This window comes from Zootoca vivipara, chromosome 1 (genome assembly GCF_963506605.1).
Source record: "Zootoca vivipara chromosome 1, rZooViv1.1, whole genome shotgun sequence".
In the NCBI taxonomy this organism is placed as follows: domain Eukaryota; kingdom Metazoa; phylum Chordata; class Lepidosauria; order Squamata; family Lacertidae; genus Zootoca; species Zootoca vivipara.
Window position 1 is genome coordinate 18,819,054 of NC_083276.1, and position 17,108 is coordinate 18,836,161.

The 17,108-nt window shown below is 41.3% G+C and overlaps 1 protein-coding gene across 2 annotated transcripts in view; it reads right to left on the reverse strand.

Annotated features, from left to right (window-relative positions):
* Positions 1-8,245: 8,245 nt before the first annotated feature.
* Positions 8,246-17,108, reverse strand: part of PAPOLA (poly(A) polymerase alpha) — a 45,410-nt gene continuing 36,547 nt past the window's right edge. The window contains exons 18-22 of one of the 2 annotated variants that reach the window (XM_035106498.2): positions 16,360-16,457; positions 14,703-14,923; positions 12,719-12,781; positions 11,143-11,220; positions 8,246-10,496 (exon numbers count right to left, since the gene is read on the reverse strand). In XM_035106498.2, coding sequence (XP_034962389.1) covers positions 10,401-10,496; positions 11,143-11,220; positions 12,719-12,781; positions 14,703-14,923; positions 16,360-16,457 — 556 coding nt within the window. In that variant the 3' untranslated portion in view covers positions 8,246-10,400. Of the gene's footprint in view, positions 10,497-11,142; positions 11,221-12,718; positions 12,782-14,702; positions 14,924-16,359; positions 16,461-17,108 lie in introns of both variants that reach the window. The other variant, XM_035106490.2, reaches the window with a different exon arrangement.

Sequence of the window (17,108 nt, forward strand, 5' to 3'; positions counted from 1 at the left end):
TATGACCTGAAAACAGGGACGATGCATGTACAGGACTTTTGTAACCCAAGAATTTTTTTTAAAAAAACACATTTTTTAAAAATGCTGAGATGTGACAGAGAATGGCCAGTTCCAAGTATAAACACATGAATATTTTTTTAATTAAAAGAGAGAGAGTTGATAGCTCAGACTCCAGCACTCTGGTCTTATACTCTTTCATTTCTTATTAGGAATACTCTTACTACTGCTATTTCCGCTATGTACTGTACTTAGAAACCCAGTTCAAATTACCACAGTTATCCTTAGGAAGGAGCTATGTGTCCTCAGTTTTAAGCTCCCCCAGAGCACATGCACACAAATCTCTCTCCCTCTCCACTTCCCTCTGGAGCCATCTCGAGCAAGAATGCAGCCCTAAACATTGTTATTAAAATCACTTTCATTATTAATTGCTATAATTTATATTCCACTTTTCTTTCAGAGATATTAAAGATTATGAACAACAAAAAGCTTATTTTAATATTATTATTATTATTATTATTAATTATTATTATTTGTTAGAATCCATGGACAAGATGAATCTGAGAACAAGAATTAACCTACTCAAGAAAGAAGAGGAAAAGGAAAAGCTGCAGAAACACCAGCTGTCAACTAGTAGGAGGCAAAGTCTTATTTATTATAGCAAAATAATAATAAATAAATAAAAAGAAAAATGTGCACCCCACCCTCCAAGGCGAGTCCACTGTAACTTTCCAACCTCCCAAAATTTCAGCCTCTCTTGTGATGGTTTGACCCCTTTCCTTTTTAACAGTACAATTTCTACAAATACCTTCCATATATCCTCAAAATCATTTCTCCTGCATATTCCCCATCTTACCTTAATAACACATGTTAATTTATCATTAATAACTATATCCCAGGAAAATCTTATTTATTTTGTGTGTGCGTGCGTGTTTTTTTTTAAAGTGTGGATCACACACACACACACACACACACACACACACCATATCTTGAAATCGTTCTTACGCTACTTCAACAGCCATAGCTTCCCCAAAGAATGCTGGGCAATGTAGTTTGTAGGGTGATGACCTCACAGTACTGCAATTCCCAGCACCCTTCTCAAGCTGCAGTTCCCAGGGAGTCTCCATGATGATTAAAGTGGTTTAAGAATGTGGTTAAAAGTGGTTTAAATGTATGGTGTGGTTGTGACCTTAGCCAAAAGGTGAGCAGTGACAGGGCCAGGCCTCTTTCAGGACGTGGGAGGTCTCCCCCCCCCTGCCCACCGCCCACTCCTGCCTCAGAATCTCCTATGAAGTACACATGCAGTTTTTGTTCCAGTTTCGAACACTTCCCCCCTGCTCCAGAAATTAGTGAACGGGAAGACAGAGCACGGTGGGTTGAGAAAACACCCATTGCTTTCTTCTCTATCTAGGGCAGCCTGGTGACTCTTGAATTCTGACACACTGGACTTTGCTCTCCTCCTTGGTCATCCTGCAGGGAAGGGAGATGCCTCTGCTCAGCTCAGCCAACAGGATGAAGTCCATCTGCTCCTTTCTTTATGGGGAGAAATGGCTTCCCTGCTTTCTGCCCCAGAAGTCCCAATGGGCCACTATTGGATAGAAATATGATACAAGTGCCCGGGTCCTTATTTTCATCTCTACAAGGCTGCAACCTATGAAGTTCCTCTTTGAATTATAACCTGGACCGCCATGTCAAGGATGAGCAATGGGAACATAATGAAGTGAATCCTGAATTGAATTGCATTCTACTCAAGAGGAGACCTTCCTTCAGACTGGAATGGGATTCTCCACCAACAGGAGGTAGTGATAGCCAGCAATTTGGGATTGGACACATTCGTGGACAGAAGAGGATTGGACAAATTCATGGAGAAGAAAGCTCTCAGCCAGGGAATGTTCTACCTTCAAGGCTGGAGGCAACATGCTTTTGAAACCCATTTGCTTGAAACTACAGGAAGGGAGAGCGCAGCTGTGCTCAGATCCTGCTTGTGGCCTTTCTACAGGCATCTGGTTGGGAATTTTGAGAACAGAATGCTGGATTATATGGGCCACCGGCCTGATCCAGCAGGCTCTTCCTATGTTCTCATGAGCAAAAAAGATGGAGGTTAGCAAAGACTGCACAGAGGTGCAGGTTTCAGCGTTTAGCAGCGAAACCTGCCGCACACCTGCCCACATTATGCTCGGCTTGCGTCTGGGCTATTGTATTGTCACCTTGGATAAACATTTTTAAAATGTGCCGTGTTTATGAGGGGAAGGGGAGGGGAAAATTCCCCTCCCCAAACAAAGAAAAGCCAACATTTTAAAAGAAGCAGCTTATCCATATGCAAATGTTTTGCGATTACTCCATAGAAAAGCTGTGTCCTAGTTTTTGAAATATATATTTCACTTTATGTCGCACAGCTGGGTTTATATTGGCACTTGTGCTAATATGCAAAATACAAGTCTCTTGCAATTCAGAAATGACTCTCTTTATGAAATGCCAGGAGGGCACCTGCTTTCTTTTGAAGGCTCGATCGTGCCAAACGTTGAGCAGCCATTTGTGGCCAACTTCCAGCTCTGACCACATAGCTTTAGCGGCGGTGCGCCAGCTCGAGACCAAAGAATGTTTACTTCCATTGCGATGGCCTGGTCAAAAAGTTTCACACATTCCGCGGAAAGCCTTCGATAATTAGACATGGCGTATTGAAGAGAGAAGGGTGTCGGAGTCGATTGTGTGTGGAGTAATTACAGAGAAGCGCCAATGCGCCTCTTGCATGCATGCACACACAGTGTCCCCCATCTACAAAATGCAAAATGGTCCTCACAGACAGCGTGTCAAGCAATTTCTGCAGGCCACCCCAGACAAGAAAGACCACCAGATTCGCTTTTATGTCTAGACGGAGGAGTAGGAAGCTCCCTACACTGAGCAGAGACTCTCCAGGATTTCTGGCAATACCCAGAGACGCCAGAGATTGAACCAAGGTGATTTGCTCTTACTGAGCCACAACCTCTTCCTGTGGCTTGGCTGCACTTTGGGATATGCCTTGGTACTCGTTCTCAGCTTTCAGAAGTGAAGAGAGATGCCCCCTCATCGCTTGGAAAGTGAATACTGCTACAGCCCTCACATACCGTCCAACGTTTGGAAACCACAAACCGGGAGGTACATTTTCTGACACACTCTCCCGAGCAAGTAATGGGATCCACGTCTCGATATCGCCGCCCCCCCCAAGCTTTCTTTTGAAATGAGAGAGCAGTGTGACATTGCCGCACTCAAAATGGCCACAGGATTCTCACATGAAAAACCGGTATGTCCCGTTTCCCCCCTTGGCAGGTATGCACTCACTCTGCCTGGACCAGGCATGTCCAAGTCTGTTTCGGGGGCCTAATCCGGCCCGCCGGTTGGTTTAATCCGGCCCCTGTGGCAGTAAAATCCAAAAAAAAAAAAACTCAACAACTCCAAAAAAAAAGCTCAAGAACTTCCATCCTAAAAAAGTCAACAACTTTGGCCGGCCCCCACAGCCCTTCACTTCATCAAATCTGGCCCTCTTTGAAAAAGTTTGGACACCACCGGCCTAGACCTATGTTGTTCATTAATGCAACAGCCTGCGGAATCAGACCAATGGCCCACCAGGTCCAGCATTCTGCTCTCACCGTTTTGTTTTATTTTATATTAATTTTTATTAGTTTCCTTTATCAGTCCTGCATCTCCCAACATCTGGCTTCATTGGATATCCATGGGTTCTAGAGTTATGAGGGAGAAAATCTTTATCTATCTGCTTTCTCCATGCACACTTTTTATAAACTTCCAGTGTGTCTTGTCTGCTCTTATTGACCTTTTCTTTATAGAAAAAGTCACAAATCCTGCACTTTCCTCACAGGGGAGTTGGGTAACTACTCTGTGCCCCCCATGCGGTCAGACTACAACTCCCATCACCCCATGCTAACATGTGGAGGGTCACAGATTCTATATCTATCTATAAATATATTGGTATTCTATTCTGAAAACACCAGGTTTGCCCAGAATCTGTTGGGTAGAGGTGATGTGGTTCTGGCTACATAAATGTGAGGATAGGAATTAGTATATAAGATCTGATAAAACACCCGGACTTTTGAGTGCCAGGTGCACTCATGAGAGCTAGAAACTGGATAATAATGATCATCTCAGGCTTGGAAGTGTTTTGCAGAACACCTGGGGAATGCCACCTCTCTCACTTCAAAACCCACTTTTATTTGTGAAACCTTTTGCTCAGTTCCCAAATTCTATTACAACTCAGCCTGTGCATATTGCTTCCCCACTTGCTCATGCCTCCTTTCCCCTCCACTTCTTCCGTTATTTCCCTTGTGTTGAATTTTAGATTGTAAGCTCCTAGGGGGCGGGGCCCTGTCCACTTTTACACCGTGAAGCGCACGGTGATCATGCAACCACAGTATCAGGAAGCCGAATTCCATGTTGCCCATGGCTTTCTGCATGCAGAGAGCCCTCCTCATTCATATGCACGGAGTGATAAACTAGCAACTTTCAAGGAGGGAGGGAAAGAAGGGAGAGAATTAGGGATTCCACGTCCATTTCGGTGCACTTTCCTGCCGCTGACTCCCTGGGTGACCTTGGTCAAATTGCAACCTCTCGTATCTTCCTTTACCCATCTAATATGCATCTAACTCCAATGGTCCAATATTTGTTTAGCTCCTGGGGCTGTTGTGAAGCTTAATTAATGTTTGCCGAAAGCTTTGAGATCAGATGATGGAAGGTGCTTATATAAAGTTCAAAATATGACAAAGACAATGGAGGGGTTTGTGTATGTGTACCAGTGTGAAGGCGGGCGAGTAGGAATGGCGAAGTGCCAGAACAGTCGCTCGGACAAAACCGCTGCTCATATCAGGGTTGTCCATATTTCGGCACCTAGTTTTATCAGTAAAACATATACAAAGTTGTTTAAATAAAGACTCATACATATTCAGCTGTGTACAGAATCAGGCATTTATAGATTTTGGGACAGGAAGATACGGGAAGAAGCTGGGGACAAACCTACAGTTGCAAATACCAGCAAATATGTAAAATGTCAAGGAGGGAAATGAGGTTCCAAAGAGTTAATGGCAGCAGGCTGAATCTTCATTGCTTGATCTCTTTTCTTCTTTAGCAGAAACCTGGGATAGACTGGTATGTCAGGAACATCCAAAGAAGCACTTTGTAAAAGGTAGCAAAAATGTAAATATATATTACAATGCCCTGGCGTTTGCATCTTTGAAAATTCACGACTTACCTCAGTGGTGTGGAACCTGTTCATTTCCAGATGTTGTAGATTCCCATCAACCCTGACCATTGGGCATGCTGGCTGGAGATGCACTTCATTGGCTGCCCAATTCAAAGTGCTGGTTTTGAGCTATAAAGCCTTAAACAAACAGCTCAGGGCTGCAATACCTCCAGGACTGCCTCTCCCCATATGAACTTACCAGATCTCTGTGGTCATCTTCTAAGGGCCTTCTTCGCGTGCCTCCTCCACGAGTTGTCCAGAGTGGCAACACGAGAACAGGCCTTTTCTGCAGTGGCTCCCCTTTGTGAAATGCTCTCCAGGCAAAAACGTACCTCTTCAACCAGGCCTTGGGGTGATTAATATTCTATACCCTTTAAAATTTGTTTGTGGGAGGGGTGCAGGGGGTTATTGGTTTGTTTTGATCATTTTTATGGTGCATTTTGTGTTTTTATTTTGTATTCTTATGCTGTGAACCAACCTGCAGTAAAAATTGTTAATAAATGCTAATCTTCTCTGTATTGTTCCAATTTTTAGTATATGTGCTGTCGAAATGAGCGCTCCAAATTTAATCAATAAAATAATAATAATAACAATAATAATAATGGGAATTGGGAATCCAGATTCCTAATCCCTGTTACAAATGGATTTCAACTTGGTCAGTAACACCTGTGTTGCTTTTTAACCTGCGGATCTCATAGAATCCTAAAATTGTAGTTGCAAGGTACCGCAAGGGTCATCTGCTCCAACCCCCTGCAATGTAGGAATCTTTCGCCCAATGTGGTCTCGAACCCACAACCCTGAGAATTAATTAACAGTCCCATGCTCTCCTGGACTGAGCTATATCCCTGTTCTTTCAAATCAGGCTTGGGGAACCTCTGTGGCCCTCCCTGTTGCTGGACTCCCAACTCCCATCAGTCCCAATGCAGAGTTGGAAGGGGCCACAACTCTGCACCCCCCTCACCCCCTAGCTATACCTCTGGATTTATGTGCACAGATGCACTGCCAATTAGCTACATTTAAGTAGTAAACTGCCTACTTAAACACCTCTTTTGACCTCTCCCCTTCCATCAGCCCTTTAATATCTGTTTGTAAAGTGTACTTGGTGTAAAGTTCCACATCTTTACCATTCCTTAATTTTTCTCTTTCCTAATTACAGCTAAAAACTCTTCTCCCGGTACAAATTCTTTCATTATTTTTTTAAAAACAACAATTTGCTAGATGTTATGTCTCCACAGACTAATTAATGCACAGCTTTTGCATCCGTCACAAAACAATTTTACTTGAATTCAGCTTCTTCTCAGTTTGCCTTTAAAGTTCATTTTGTTATATATTTATTGAAACAGACAGGGAATTCCTAATGTACTTAAAAGCAAATTAAAATCATTTCCCTGTAGTACCGAATGCTTGGAGAGTATGATGCACGGATAGAAAAAGGAAAGCAGCCAGCTCTGCCACGACCTAACCTTCATCTAAGTGTGAGCACCAAACATGGCGGAATTTAGTATCAACAAACTGACATGCCTAAACTTCATTAAGGGTTTAAATATCAACCAAAACAGATGGGACATCCAGCAGTGGTTCACTGTGTTATCTTTTTATAACAAGGCATAGACTCTGAAGTTTGATATCAAAGTTGGCACTATTCTTTTGGTGATGATAGTGACAGATGTTTGATGCGTATAGATTTCAAATACTAGTTTGAACCTTCTCAAATTGCATCTGCTTCAATCAACAAACTTGTGATAATGTTGTTTCTGCTGAATACCAAACTAATGCTTTAAAGATGATTAAAGCAAAACTAAAATAATTGTTAATAGAGGAGGTATTCTATAACAGGAAGAACAGAGTGACTTTAAATCTTTGAATAATTTGCCTGATTTGGTAAGAAAGCCAAGAAAGAAGCATGCTTCAAGGTAATTCAGTTTTTGGAGATTTTTACACACATAAACTCTCCAAATGTACACTTAAAGAGAGATATGTGGTTTTTAAATATGTATACACCCAGTGTAAAAGATGGAATTTTTCCACTGGTACTAGTCAGGAGTAAATGAAAAATGCACTGGAACTTGGTAGTTCCCCTAAATAAATATATTTAAAATCAAAATTGAATCAGATACAAAGAACTACAGGTGGTGCTTTTTTGTGCAACTGTGTTCATAGGTTTCTCAAGGCGACCCGTCTCAACTCCCATTCACCCAGCTTTCAGAGACATTCTCGTGTAGCTTCTGATGCTGCACAAAAGAACTAATTTTTTTTTGGGGGGGGGGGGGAATCCTGGAACAGGGCAACTCGGTTCTGTGCGGCTTTTATAAATTTACCCAAGAATGGCCAGCTAATTTCAGGTGCAACCATACAGTTGATGGGATATTTCGATGAAATACTGTTTGAGGTTTACATTAACACAGCTTGTTACTTAAAGTGATTGCACAACAATTAAAAAAAATCACCTGTTTTATTCTGGCCTAGAGGCCAATGGGCAATTTAAGTTAAGTGAGGCACTGTTTGTAGCAGTTCTTTGTTATCATTTTGAGTTTTAAACCACTGAAACAAAAGAAAACACTGCCATCTGCTGGTAATAAAGCAATTAACAATGCTTCTCCCACAGAAGTACAGTACAAAGCTACATTACTGATTGGTTCAAATACAAAAAAAGAAAGCAAGCTTTTTCAAGCTTAAAATTAAATCCCCCCCTTCAATTGTTTGTATTCATGTGCTTTCCCCCTACTCTACCATGCAAGGTTAAGTTGGACACTATGTGATAATATGTGGTAAGTACCCTATTGTTTGTCTTTTGAAAAACTAAGTAGGCCGGAAAATAGCAATTTACCCCCCCTCCCGCCTTAACAGACTCAAACTGAGCACACTGTTAATTGATGGTTTTAAAACCGGCTTCTATTTACTGAATACTTTTCTCGGCATCGTTCTTTTCACATAGTTTTCCAACTAGCAAGAGACAATTAAGTCAATTTGACCATTTTGAGACACCACTATTTTACACGTTCGGAAGAAACCAAGCCACGGTGGGATTGTGCTGTTTTTTTATTGTTTTCCATGGAGAAATACATCATCTGTTTACAAAATAGCTCTTGAAAAATACAAGGAGTACAGATACTATAAAACAAAGCAACTCCAGTCATGAGACACCTACGTACATCATGCGAAAGCAACAGTCTGATCTCCAGGTTATGAAAACTAGAATTAAAAAGTCACTATACAGAAAAGATTCCAAGTTCCCAGCTTGGCAAAACTTGGGTGCAGATACATGAAACGTTTAATAAAATGAAAAGGAAAAAAAAAAACCTCATGTGTAAACAAAACGAGACTAAATTTGTGCCTGGCAAGTTCGATCTAAACTCCATAGCTACACAAAATACACAGACAGTTTGTACACTTCAACTGTTAGTTAAACCTTTTGGACTGGGTCCCAGGGGAGAGGGAGGGTGCAAGGTAATATTACGGGAGCAAAGGTTAGGTCACAGGAGGCTGTACAGGGCGATGGCAAAAATTTTGTATACTAGGTATCGTAGACAAAAGGGCAGAAAATAAAATCTTGGTTACTGCACAACTGGGGAGGTCGGGAGAGTAAGCTGCAATCTCTTGGCTTTGGAAAATTAACTTATGGGGGGGGGGAAGGGGAAGAGCAAGTAATTTTACTTTAACATGGAAATGCACATGTAGGAGGATTGAGCACAATGCAGGGAAGGAAGTCATTAAACATGCTGATCAGAAAATATGGGAAGAGCAATTTAACCATCCCCACTTAATTTTGATTGAATCAAAAGTTATATATAGCTTGTTATCTCCATCTGATAATCACTGGCATTCCTCACTTTCTGCTGCTTAGTCACGTGAGATTTTCATACCTTTTTAAACAAAGTTGCCGCTAGTCATTTTTTTATAGCTCTACAGAACAAAACGAAGACAACTGGGCAAGGAGAGCTTTATCAGGTTTTCAAGTGTCTGCTAGAATTGTGATTTAAAAGAAAACGCTTAGAATGTAAAAACTACTTTCAGGTGAGCTATCTAAAAATAAAATAAAATAAACTTAAAATCCTATAGGGTAAGAAAGATCTGCCTTCATATATATATATATATATATATATATTTAAAATTTGAGATGTTTGTAATGCAGACAGGACTTTTATGGAGTGTACAAAACTCTTATATTTAGTGATGAAAAGGCCATCAAGACAGAGTTAAATGCTTCACAGGCACACTTTATTTACTCCATTTCAGTCACGGGGGGCGGGAGGCGGGGCACTCGTGCCTGAAGGGCTACAGAGTTATAGAGCTTTTGTAACCACCATCATGACCAGTTAAAAGAAATACCAGCATTTGACGGATGACATTAGTCCAAATTTAGGCATACAAACTGAAACACAAGTTAAATGCAAAAGCTTTTCTCTCCCCCCCTCCAAGAAATATGATGACAGGTACAGGAAGAGAATAGGAGGGGATCTGATTAGCTGAATGAAAAATTGTTTGCTTTTTGATAGCTGATTTGTATGCACCATAAAATAATCCTATAAATAAAAAATAGACCACTTCTTAATCATGCCCCACCAAATACCCAATTCTTGTTTTCTCAAACTTATAACCTCAAGATTTGACATTTTCTTTTAAAGTTTTACTCTGGGTTATTGGTAACAGAGCTAGATACAGCGCATACTTCGGTACACAATGTAATCGGGCCATTCTCTAATTTGAAGGTTGTAGATATTGAATAATATCTTCAATAAAAAATAAAAAACTATCAAGCTGAAACGCTAAAATTAGTCATATTTCAATAAAAAAGTACATAAAAGTGCATTTTAAGGGATTCGTTTGCCAGTTTAAGCTCTATTTGTGTGTGTGTGTGTTCCAAACAATGCATCAACATAAATCCAATCAGTGTCAAATATGGCTAGAAATAGTATTCCCATTCCTTTTGAAAGGCAGTAATCCTTTGAAGTATTCAATGTAACTGTTGCTAACACATTTAATAGTACTCCTGACTTCACATACTAACCTGGACTTCCAGATCAAGTGATTATAGCCCAGCAAGGGAAGTGCAGAAAACACACCTCAATCCATCTGTGTTCACATTCTCGTCTTGCACTCTCTGTTCTCCATTTCAGCATTTAGAAGACAATAGGTTGAATTGGCAGATACTGTTTATGGACCCCTGAGGTTGGTTTTATCGATTCAATCTTAGTTTTATTGAATTTTTGATAACCGGAATAGGGTTTGCAGGGAGAGCAGGAATATCTGAAAGGTCTGTACTGGGCATTTTCTGATGGAGTGGAAAAGTGAGAAAAAAGTGTTAATTTCAAGCACAAATGGAATTAGGAACATGCCCAACAATGCCAAGTGTGTTGCATTATTAAATTCTCCCACTACCATAGTGGTTTCAGTCAGGCAATACACCCAACCTCTTTATTTTGGCTTTGTAGGTAATAAAAATAAGGAGGATTACATAAAATTTACATGTCAATGTCTGGGTCTTAAACTCGTGGTCCTTCACCCTTCCTCTCTTTGCCATTTGGGTGGGCAGGGGATCCTGGCACAATGAGGAATGCCGTCAATCTACCCTTCTGCTAGGATGTCTACAAAGGCTTGAGACGTCAACTGACATGCTATGGGGAATGCATGAATGCTTGCAGGTGGAGCCATAGAGCTGTAGGGTTGGAAGGGGCCATGAGGGTCATCTAGTCAAATCCCCTGCAATGCAGGACTCTTCTGCTTGAACTCATGGCCCTGAGATTAAGAGTCTCGTGCTCTACCAACTGAGCTATCCAGGAGGATAGCAAACAACAGCTTCTCATCCGTGGCGGTGTGGAACAGGTCTCTGGACCACTTGTAGTATCCCCAAAACTCTACCTATCATGGAGTTATTAATGCCTTGTGCGATTTATTACTATGAAACGAAACTCGAGTACCTGAGGGGCTTGCAGTGATACTGTTGTCTGAAGGGTTTCTGGTTGAGAGGCCATCTCTGAATCTGCATCAAGTGCTTCCTGAAAAAGGCAGAAACAAAAATGGTATGAGCAAGATCCAGCACTAGACGTTTTAAGAGTTGATGCTGTAGCACAGCTGGTAGCACACAAGCTTAATTATCACACAGTATAATAATAACAGTGGTAACGCAGCATCTTCCACAAGCACTTTCCTTCGTTAGAGGCTTTTAAGCAGAAGTTGGAGGGCCGTCTATCATGGATTCTTTATTTCAGATTCCTGCATTGCAAGTGGTTGGGCTACATGACCCTAGGGGTACCTTCCAACTCTACTGTTATTCACTTAAAATGCAGAACATGCTCAAACCTAAGTTTGGAAATAATAGTATTCCCCCCCCCTACACTTACTGCTGTATTTTACTCTGTGTCCTGTTTATACACTACTATTTCACCCCGTTTAATCTGCAGGGTGAAGGGGAAAACAGTGATTCTCTCATATTCCCTGGCACTGTGTGTGGGGAGGATGGTGCCTTTGAAAAGGGCAATGCAGTGGTACCTCAGGTTACAAACACTTCAGGTTACAGACTCCGCTAACCCGGAAGTAGTACCTCGAGTTAAGAACTTTGCCCCAGGATGAGAACAGAAATTGTGTGTTGGCGGCGCGGCGGCAGCAGGAGGCCCCCATTAGCTAAAGTGGTACCTTAGGTTAAGAATGGTTTCAGGTTAAGAATGGACCTCCAGAACGAATTAAGTTTGTAACCAGAGGTACCACTGCATGAACTATTAATGCCAAGGAGGATAGAAATAGTTACACACTATTCCGGGGATTTTCCATACCACCTATTTTAAGCATTCTGGGGTAAGTACTGTAAACTCCTGCCTCTCAGAAGTCTTCCAGGATTAGGTTCAACAACCTATTGCTGGCCAAGTGCAAAACAACAGGCAACAATTCAGCAGTAAAATGTCAGTATCTACACAACACGGGTGCTCCAAACAATCAAAAGCTTCGCGTTGCATCTTAATGACCAACAAATTTATCATGGCACAAGATTTCACGTTGAGAGATGCATGAAGTGAAATCTTAGTTGGCAGGTATATAAAGAACAAAATTTTACGGTGGGAGTTGGATGACAAAAATGATTACAGCTTAAATTTATATTAAACAGGCACACTTTTAACAGCAGAAGATTGGTGATAATTGCTGAGATGACTGTATTAATATCTGGAGGGGGCAGCGAACCATTTGCAAGAAACAATCAGAGATAGCACAGAAACCACAGAATCAGAGTACTGTATAGTGGTACCTTGATTTAAGAACAGCTTAGTTTATGAACAACTTGGATTAAGAACGCTGCAAACCTGGAAGTGGTGTCTTGGTTTGTGAACTTTGCCTTGGAAGCAGAACATGTTCCACTTCCTCTTGAGTGTAATTTGAGTGCCCCACTGCTATGGGAAAGCACGCCTTGGTTGAAGAACACCTTGGTTGAAGAACAGACTTCCGGAATGGATTAAGTTCATAAACCAAGGTACCACTGTACTACAGTTGTTATGAGAAGTTTACCTTAGTTTCTGTTTTATCTTGATCACTCGTATCAAGACAGCTAGCATCTTCATTCACTTCCTCCTGTCAGAAAATAGAACAAAAATTAACATCTTGAAAAAAGGACAGCGGGCCATGATGCAAGACTAACCTACATGGTTGGAATTGGAGAAATGTCAACTGAAGAGGATGAATGGGAGGCAACTTTCCTGTCCCCCTCCTGAGAAGCCGCTCCCAAGGCATAAGGATGTGGATTCCCTGAATCGGATGGAAAGTACCGCATACAAGATGACTGGGCGTATAAGACGACCCCCAACTTTTCCAGTCAAAATAAAGAGTTTGGGATATACTCGCCATATAAGAAATACAACCCGGCATATAAGACGACCCTCGACTTTTGAGAAGATTTTCCTGGGTTAAAAAGTAGTCTTATACGCAGGAATATACAGTATTTCTGATCTTAATTGCTAAAAATCTGGGAGAAGTGCTTTCCATTAACTAAGCTGTGGGAAGTTCCTCCACCTGATTTTTCTCTGATCTCTCACTGCTCCCTGTGCCTGTGTGCACCCTCTGACTTTTGGGAGGGGCTTCTTGAGGACAGCTGGTGGCAGTAAAGTACCCCTCTGCAAACATTTTTCCATTACTGACTGGAACTTTGTCAAAATATAGCTTTACATATAGAGACATAATTGGAAATAATAATAATAATAATAATAATAATAATAATAATAATAATAATAATTTATTTATACCCCGCCCATCTGGCTGGGTTTCCCCAGCCACTCTGGGCGGCTTCCAACAGAAAAATGAAATAAAATAATCTATTAAACATTAAAAGCCTCCCTAAACAGGGCTGCCTTCAGATGTCTTCTAAAAATCTGGTAGCTGTTTTTCTCTTTGACATCTGATGAGAGGGCGTTCCACAGGGCGGGCGCCGCCACTGAGAAGGCCCTCTGCCTGGTTCCCTGCAACTTGGCTTCTCGCAATGAGGGAACAGCCAGAAGGCCCTTGGTACTGGACCTCAGTGTCCGGGCAGAACAATGGGGGTGGAGACGCTCCTTTAGGTATACTGGACCGAGGCCATTTAGGGCTTTAAAGGTCAGCACCAGCACTTTGAACTGTGCTCGAAAACGTACTGGGAGCCAATGTAGATCTTTCAAGACCGGTGTTATGTGGTCTCAAGTAGATTCAAATATTTTGTTGGAGTCCAAGAACAATATGCTGAAGGAAAATAGTTGGTAGCAGTATTTCATACAGGGAAGGCTTGCAAAGAAGGATTTTGACAGATGGGCAGCCCTGCTACTGTCAAACATTCAGCATCTTAATGATGGCATTTGAGTGACAAGTACATGATCCCACATACCTGTAGGATTTGGCCTGCAAGGCTGGTCCTGATTAGGATCTGCCACCCAAAAGGTTCCCCACCCTTGCCCTAAATCCAGACTAAAGCCAAGCAAGTTCTTTCATCTCAGCAAGAGGCCACCCCCCAATCAAATACAGGTTTCATAAAATGAGCGAGTCTGACCGGAAGTGTTTGACAGACAGAAACATCCAGAACTGTTTTACTGAAACCTTATCTTCTGCAACAGTAAACTATTCAGATGTTAAGCTGTGTGTTGACTGGAACTGGGAGCAACTTTTGCTACATGGGTATCTCCCAACACAAGTTGTGTGCAGATAACACACACATCCCTCTCACTAACCCTGCTAACTCTGGAATCACCTAGGAATCTTCCACAGGATGTCTAAAATAACTGGAAAAAGCAACTTGTAGTGAGAAGGCTGAACTGTGTAAAACCTTTTGCTTGCATTGCATGCTAATTCCTATGTTATTTTCACTTGCATTGAATTGTTCAGAGAAATCTCATTGGCTGTCACAGGCAACCAATGAATTCACCACCTATTAACAACTCTGGTCCCAGCACCGAGGAATTAATCCTATAGTTCTGGTACCACTTCTTGGCAGCATACACAAAAAACTCAAATCAATAGTAAATAAAATTACCTCTTCAGTCTTTATTTTTTTGGGAGACTCTTCTGTATTGGGGGATGATGTCCTCTTCACACCTGCTACAGGGCTAGTTACTTTCGTTGTGGTGTTTCCTGAAGGTCTCTGTGGTTGGTTGACAAGACGGGTTGAAGAAACTACTCTAGAGATGGTAGGCTTTGGTGGTGTAGAGATGGCTGGCTGTGTGGCAGTTTGAGGAATGCTTTCACTTGAAGAACCTTGGGAAATATATTGTAATGATTACCATGAAATCAAATATTCAGCATGTAATCCCGTGAGCAGGGCTGTACATTTAGAACTAAAAATAAATAAATCAAGAGTTCTGTGCCTAAGCAATTCAAGTCCTACACTGAGGAATTTTGTGGCCTGGATAACTTTCTCCATAGTTTTCATATTGTATGTTATTTGTTACCCAAATTTGCTATTTTATACAATTTATTCCAGCTTTCCAAATCATGAGGCTGAGGGACACTATGGGTCATCCTCAATCACCGATAAACTTATTCAACATACCTCTCTGGCACCTGAGATTTCAACAAGCATTGCTTGCACACTTTAAAACATATCTTTATGTCTCAAAAGGCTACCAGCTCTCTTTAAAAACAAAAGAGTCCAGTTTCTCAGGAATCAACATTTTATACTTCTTTTGCACTCCCACAGAATCACCAACATATGTACAGCTCTGCTCAAAGACATTTCAGTTTTCAAGGTCAAACTGCATTCAACACGAACAATAAATGGCTACTTGGAGGAATCAAGTGTTTATGTAATAATACTACAAAACAAGTGTTTATGTTTATCAAGTGTTTATGTAATAATACTACAAAACATGGGTTTCAGTACTTAATCTTGCCCTTGGGAAATCTGGTATTGCATTAAAAACGGTTCTAAGCTTCTTTATTACTGAGCTTTAATCAATGACTGAAGGCTCAATGGCCATGAGTTCTGTCTTTCAGTGCTCAGAGCTCCACAGCAGGAAATACTGCCATCTGAAGGCATGCAATACATTGATTTTATAATTCACAGTATTTATGCTGAGTTTCAAATTTGGGGGTCCTTGGCAGAGCTCTCAATGCCATGACAGAGAATTCCTAATATTGATGACCTGACATTATCAAAAGAATAACTTTGTTTATGTTACTGTCTAAAACAACTACCATATCACATTCCCTAGCATTAAGATACTGACCAGCACTGGACAGCTGGTTAAATAATGGATTATTATTCACATGTTTTATTACATGCACACTCTAGGGCAGGTTAAGATTTTCTGTTTCCATATTGCCAAACTATTTTGGGGGGTGGGAGGGGGGGGCAACAAGGACAATAAAGCTGGGAAATAACTTCAATATTGTCAGAGGAACAATGCCGCTTAGCTGCAGTGCAAACATTGTGTAACCATATTGTGAAGAGCACAAACACCATTTTAAAAGATTCTGAATTTCCAAGAGTAATTCTGCTGTTTGAATTTTGGCTGCTTTATTAGCATGTAATTTCACAATACAAGTTGCAAAGTATATGACAATATTTGTACTGCAAGTAAGTTTCTGCTGAATGGCAAATCACCAACAATTTTAAAGAGAGGAAAAAATGACTTAATGGACAACCAACTTAGAAAGGTAATATTTGCATAGTATTATTATTATGTTCCTACCCCCTGAGCTTTCACTGGAATTTGTTTGTGGCACAGTGACTTCAGAAGCCTGTATGTTGGTCACAGATGCTGCCGTCACAGCTGGAGGAGGACTGCTTCTGCTAAAATATTTTTTTTGAAAAAGCACAACACATTCATGAATTAAAGACAGCCTACACAACTTGCAACTCACCAAGTCAAATAGTTCACCAGCACCTAGAGAGCCTTGATAAGCCTCCTGGATTTACTATCTCCCTAGGGGTGTACCAACAGGGTAGCTGAACCTGGCAAGCCAGAATACATGGCTGAGGGGCTGCATTCAGCTTGGTGGGCCACAATCTGTACATGCTCGAATCACAATTATCAGTATCTAAGTTTCAATCCATCAGAAAGCTTCAACGTGGTGAAACTGTTCACATACACCATAGCGCCTCCACCTGTGAGACAAGGACCTGGACTTCAAAAGCCTAGGCACGCTGTTGCAGCAGAATCCACGCAGCTTGAGTGACCACAGAGAGAGAGAGACATGTTGGCATATTTACAGGCTTTATTAAGCATATCTCAGGTGTGAGAAAAAGATGTCTCCTCTCCTTCGTGATCAGGGCAGAAGGCAAAAGCGAAAGCTATACACAAATGGAAGTGCACAGACATGTGACGTACAACAGCTATATGTCTGTACCTTAAGGTGGAACTGAATTCTCAACAGAAACACCCTCATTGGCAATTCTGCACACAGTGTTAGAAGAGACAGGCCATCAATGATAGAAGAC